Source organism: Notolabrus celidotus, chromosome 10 (assembly GCF_009762535.1).
Source record: "Notolabrus celidotus isolate fNotCel1 chromosome 10, fNotCel1.pri, whole genome shotgun sequence".
In the NCBI taxonomy this organism is placed as follows: Eukaryota; Metazoa; Chordata; class Actinopteri; order Labriformes; family Labridae; genus Notolabrus; species Notolabrus celidotus.
Window position 1 is genome coordinate 17,680,012 of NC_048281.1, and position 6,441 is coordinate 17,686,452.

At 42.0% G+C, this 6,441-nt stretch overlaps 1 protein-coding gene across 1 annotated transcript; it reads left to right on the forward strand.

Annotated features, from left to right (window-relative positions):
• The first annotated feature begins 229 nt into the window (after positions 1 to 229).
• nr4a2a (nuclear receptor subfamily 4, group A, member 2a) lies at positions 230 to 5,454 on the forward strand. The gene is made up of 8 exons (XM_034694585.1): positions 230 to 447; positions 916 to 1,017; positions 1,217 to 2,088; positions 2,553 to 2,682; positions 2,870 to 3,033; positions 3,399 to 3,601; positions 3,768 to 3,946; positions 4,070 to 5,454. Exons 3-8 carry the CDS (start codon positions 1,219 to 1,221, stop codon positions 4,324 to 4,326), a joined length of 1,803 nt encoding a protein of 600 aa, XP_034550476.1. The 5' UTR covers positions 230 to 447; positions 916 to 1,017; positions 1,217 to 1,218; the 3' UTR covers positions 4,327 to 5,454.
• Positions 5,455 to 6,441: the final 987 nt, after the last annotated feature.

The following is a 6,441-nucleotide window of genomic DNA, read 5'->3' on the forward strand; positions in this document are numbered from 1 at the left end:
CTGACTTAAGCCCCCTGCAAACACAAAAGGTGCATGAAGTGAACACAGAAGGGGTTACCCTCCACTACATCTCTGCTAATGTCCATGTGGGAAGCAACATAGAACACATACCACAAGACAAACATGCTCACCAGAAAAATTGGGGCTTGGGAGAGCTCCCCAGCGGATTGGTCCGTGACGGTGTCTACGCCGATGACGTCGCGCTGTGAAACACGTGGGCCACGGTATCCAGAGCTCACATAAACAAAGCCACATTGGCCAGACTGGGTTAGTCGAAGCTTGTGTCGCTGTCAGTGCGCGGAGTCACACGGTTTGCCTGCTCAGCTGCCTGCCTGTCTGGCATTGTTGGGGACCGACGCTCATGATTTGGAGCTTTTACAGAAATTGATGAATCCCCCCTGCATGCTTATCGCATGGATTGAAAGTCACGATCCTGATGTGAAAGAGGTAAGGTTCACGCTTTTCTGTCTTCGCAAAATAATCTGTGCCTGCGCTTTGCTTTCTTCCCCGAGACATTTAAATCATTTTCCTTTCGTTTTTTTCGCTCCACTTTTAAGCTTGTTTAAATTAAGAGTGAATCAGACTCCTCAGATGTTTTGCTGTTCTCTGAGATTTAACGAGATTGTATTGCTTTCATGATTTCTGGACAAGTTGTCACTAAAGTCAAGTGCGCAAAGTTGATCGGCTCATCGCCTCAACACTTTATAATGGAAGGGAAGCTGATTGGTATATAACTTATATCCATTCCATGTCTGAGAATATCCTCCAAATGGCTGTGCGTAATTTGAAAATAGTTTGCGGTTTGTGCGCAAATTTGTCTGTAACATCTGACTCTACCTGGGACCTTGTGGTTAGTTATAAAGAACTATTTTGTTTCATAACTTAGTAAATTTCAAAGTAATGTGTTTTTATCAGGGGAAGATCCAGAACAGAGCCGCTTTCTTGAATCCTGACACCCGTACAACTCCTGACATTACCCATTTCAAGTGTCACCGAAAAACTGTCAGAAGACTTGAGGTATGACCGAACATTATTTACAATTTTGACACAAATGTTTTTTAGCCTACTGTGTGGTAATTTCTGTTTAAAAAGTTTATCAAAGCTAAGACGTGTTTATTTCTAAATTAGAGAAGAAGCATGCTGAGAAGAGTAATTTGGGAAACTTTTTGGAACATTTATTGTAGTAATTCTGATGTTTTTCTCGACTTGATTTCAGCCATGCCCTGCGTCCAGGCTCAGTATGGATCATCACCTCAAGGAGCGAGTCCTGCCTCCCAGAGCTACAGCTACCACACCGCAGGAGAATACAACTGCGACTTCTTAACACCCGAGTTTGTGAAGTTTAGCATGGACTTGACCAACACTGAGATCACAGCTACTACTTCCCTGCCGAGTTTCAGTACATTCATGGACAACTATAACACCGGTTACGACGTCAAACCGCCCTGTCTGTATCAGATGCCGCACTCTGGAGAGCAGTCCTCAATCAAGGTGGAGGACGTCCAGATGCACAGCTATCATCAGCAGAGCCACCTGCCGCCTCAGTCAGAAGAGATGATGGCTCACTCTGGGCCTATGTATTTCAAACCTTCCTCTCCTCACGCGCCCAGCACGCCAAACTTCCAGGTCCAGCCTAATCACATGTGGGAGGACCCGGGCTCCCTCCACAGTTTCCACCAGAACTATGTCGCGGCCACTTCTCACATGATAGACCAGCGCAAGAACCCCGTGTCGAGGCTTTCGCTCTTCTCCTTCAAGCAGTCCCCGCCCGGCACTCCTGTTTCAAGCTGTCAGATGCGCTTCGACGGGCCGCTGCATGTGTCCATGGGCCACGACAACCCCGGCGTGCACCGCGGCCTGGACGGCCAAAGCTTTGCGGTGCCGAGCGCCATCCGGAAACAGGCGGGTCTGGCCTTCCCGCACTCCCTGCAGCTTGGCCACGCGCACCAGCTGGTTGACAGCCAAGTACCATCGCCCCCATCCCGAGGATCTCCGTCAAACGAGGGTCTGTGTGCGGTGTGTGGGGACAACGCAGCCTGCCAGCACTATGGAGTGAGGACCTGCGAGGGCTGCAAAGGATTTTTCAAGGTGGGATGATTTGACAGCTACCATACATAGGTGTTACTGTTATTACATTTAACACACGCTGTTTTTTTTTACTTTTTCACTGCGCGTGTGAGTTCTAAATTCTCCTCATTTCTTGAAACTTGTTTAATTCAATTACATTTAAAAGCGGGCTGCACTAAACATTTTCATGCAACACCTTAAAGTTCGTGCGTAAAATAACTTTACACGACCATCATATCTATCCACACGTATTTCATCTCAAAGGAATAATAATAATATAAATAAGCATGAGTCTTTGCAGACTGTCTGTCCCGTCTTGTTGTTTCATAGTGCCCAAACAGTGCATGGGACAGATATGTCGTTTTCATTTTTGTATTTTCATTTGAAGTTGGTGTTACTTGTGCAGCAGTCTCCGTGCACTACATTTTAAAAGTCTTGGAAATATAGGCCTTTAGACTGACATGATATTTGTCTCTCTTTTCCAGCGCACCGTTCAGAAGAATGCAAAATATGTGTGTTTAGCGAATAAAAACTGTCCTGTTGACAAGCGCCGAAGAAACCGGTGCCAGTTTTGCCGTTTCCAAAAGTGTATGGTCGTCGGAATGGTGAGAGAAGGTACGTCCAGGCCATGTGTGAAATCTTTTCTGTAGAGTATTTCATATTTCACTTTCAACACACTTGGAAACGTGTGTGTAAAAAGTGTTGGGCTGTTATTTAACCCAAATTTAAAGCAATTACGCACAACAACAGGAGTATGTTTTCAGAAATAATAAGTCACCGCTATATTATTTTGCTGATGCAGTTGTCCGGACTGATAATCTGAAAGGTCGGAGAGGACGCCTCCCATCCAAACCCAAAAGCCCCCAGGAGCCCTCCCCTCCGTCGCCACCGGTGAGCCTCATAAGCGCACTTGTTCGGGCCCATGTGGACTCCAACCCTTCCATGTCTGCTTTGGACTACTCCAGAGTAAGTAAAGTACCACAATCCAAGAAATAAAACACACACACATAACACTTAAAAAGAAAAGTAGTGAGGAGCCGAGAGGGGGAATGGAAGCAGAAATAAGATTTAGGGCCTTTTTAATTTAAACTTCTTTTGGGAAACAATTTACTGCCTTCAAGTTTTCTCGCTGAATTCTTAACTTTCTCAGGCTTTTAATGTGGCATATTTTTTCCTAAGTAAATTACGCTGAAATAGAGAGCTTAATAAAAAGAAGACATGGATTTAATAGTAGAAAAGCACTATCTCCCTCTTGGAAATGGCCATTTGCAATTTCACGGATTATATATTTTAAAGGACCTCATTAAGGCGCTGTTTAAATTAAATTCCAGTTCCAGGCTAACCCTGACTACCAAATGGCTGGAGACAACACTCAGCACATCCAGCAGTTCTATGATCTCCTGACGGGCTCCATGGAGATCATCCGGGGTTGGGCGGAGAAGATCCCCGGCTTCCCTGATCTACCGAAGCAGGATCAGGATCTCCTCTTTGAATCTGCTTTCCTGGAACTTTTCGTTCTGCGGCTGGCGTACAGGTGAGCTGCGTAATTATTAAACCAAACAAAGCGGGCTTTGGATAGTCATCAACTCCTCCTTCAAGCTTCATTGCTTTGGGTTTTATTAGCTGCCTAATAATAAGAAGGCTCTTAAATCCCTGTTTATTGCCGTGCGTAATTAATGGCGTTTTCTTGTTAATTGCAGGTCCAACCCGGTGGAAGGCAAACTTATTTTTTGTAATGGAGTGGTGTTACACAGGCTACAGTGCGTCCGTGGATTTGGGGAGTGGGTGGACGCCATCGTGGAGTTTTCTTCCAACTTGCAGAGCATGAACATAGACATCTCAGCTTTCTCCTGCATCGCAGCTCTGGCCATGGTAACAGGTGCGTAAAAAGAGGATTTTGCTCCCAAAATTCTTTCTGCGTATAAACATGTGCAAAACATGTGCAAAACAGAAAATGTAATGTACTGGAAATAATTTAAGTGTCATTTCCTTTCTGTTTCAGAGCGACACGGGCTCAAGGAACCCAAGCGAGTCGAGGACCTCCAAAACAAGATAGTCAACTGCCTCAAAGATCAAGTGACATTCAATGGCGGTGGATTGAATCGTCCCAACTACTTGTCAAAACTCTTGGGAAAGCTCCCTGAACTGCGCACGCTATGTACCCAAGGTCTGCAGCGTATCTTTTACCTTAAACTAGAAGATCTAGTCCCTCCGCCAGCAATAATTGACAAACTTTTCCTCGACACCCTACCTTTCTGAGTCCGACTCGCTGGAGAGACCTCAAAGAACTTCCAAAAGACTGTTTGAGTCAGACTTTTTGACGTTATTATTTCCGAATATTTGCAAGATACAGTACAACATATGAGTAAGAATTCATGAAAAGAATATCAAGAAGAAGAGGCAGAAAGTTTAAGATGTGTAGGCCTTTTTAATTACTTGAAATTGTTTCCTTGAGTGCCAAACAAGAGAATAATCCCGGGGAATTTGTCGCTAAATTGTCACCAAACTTAATCCGGTTCTGCAATCACTTCCAGTTTATTTAACATCGGTTCCACCGATTCAGCATCCTCAGCTGTAAGATATTCCATTTATATATACCAACACACGCACACACACAAACACACACACACACACACTGTATATTATGATAGATTATGTGATGCCTCCAACGCATCGGTTTATAATACGTGTACAAAGTTTGTTACAATGAAAAGATTTAATTCTCTTTTCTTTTCTGACTCGTGCCTATGTGTTTCTGACAGGATCCCCAAAAAGTATCCAGAAAAGACAACGCATGTTCTAGATTTTTCTTTTCCTTTCAGTTTCATTTTGTTTTATAGGCACTTGCTGAGGTGATGTCTATATATAATATATACCGGACACTATGTAGTCTGCTAGATTTGATACAGATTCGTAGTTATGGCACTCCTTTTATGTATGACGCATATGTGGAAAAATATCTCATGTGTATAGAAAATGAGGGACCCATGGTGTTTGTAAAACTGTCAGACATTCCTTGTTTGTATGTGCTGTAAGTATTGTTGCTGTTGAATATAAACGTTTCTATATATTTATTATTTCTATTGCCAAGAGCTACACTAAGCATGGTGCAATTTAAAACGATTTCAAACCCATTCGAGTTCATGCTGAGCACGTTGTCTATGTTTTATGTCTTAGAAACGTCTAGCTAGTTTTGATTTAACACGTTTTGGAAATTGGATAAAGTCCATCTTATATGGAGAGGTTCATGAGTGTGTGATGTAGGCCCACATCTTTGACATCATGATGTACTCAACCACTTCTGTAACGCATTTGGTGCCCGATTCAAAAACTTTAGAGAGAAAGAAATATTTAATGTTTACAAATAAAACCTTTAAATCAATTTCATTTGCTAAATAGTTTCTCTGAAATTAATTTATTCTGTAAATTCAGACCTGTTTGGGCGGAATGAGCAACTCTCGCAAGAGAGAGAAAATATCCTTTTCGAGTTTATTGTGACCAGCGCGCGCAGGCCTGTTTGCGCAAAATGATGATATCTAATTCCACGAGACACTCTCACTCCTTGAAATTCTACTTTGATAATAAAGTTATTGTTTTTAAATAGTTACTAAATGACAGCCAGGCCTCGTCATGTTTTAGCTCAAATTCTGTCTTTTAATTCGACAGTTTTTATCTGTTATTTAAAATCTGAGACTGAGCGAATATCACACTTAATAAATAACACTTTATATTGGTCTAATTTTGATAATACCCCAAAGTTAACTCTTATTTGCGAAACAGGTTTCATTAAATTTAAATAATAAAAAAAGCTGTCGTTAACAAATCACAAGCTGGAAAGAACTTTGCTTTGTTATATCTATTTGAATTCGACAAAGGGAAAAGGCTACAGTGGATAAAATACATTAAAAACACACCTTTTATCGGATTTGAAACGAAGGAAGAATTTGGAGCGAACAGTTAAGGAAAAAAAAGTCACATTTTTATATTTCATTTCAGGCGCTTTGGTGGTGTGTAAATTGATGCATATCAAAGTTTGGGGTTGTATTTCTTTGTCAAAGGCTTGGAATTAAGAGTTCCAGAGTCGTGCCTTTTAATTCAAGCTTAACGAGACACTTTTAAAAAGCTTAATTTTCCTTCCTTTAAGCGCAACATTTTTAACCTGTGATACCCAAACGAGAACCAGAATCTTTATTTAGACATTCTCGCGAAAAAAAGTCCAACCACATTGCAACTGGAACTTACAGATAAGAACAGAACGTCTCCAATGTGTGCAGCAGAAAAAGGAAACATTTACTTTAACATATGCACAGCTCGGTCATGTGCGTCAAAGGGAGCGCTGCACTTTTCCGAGTCATTTCATTCAGGTTCAGTAAA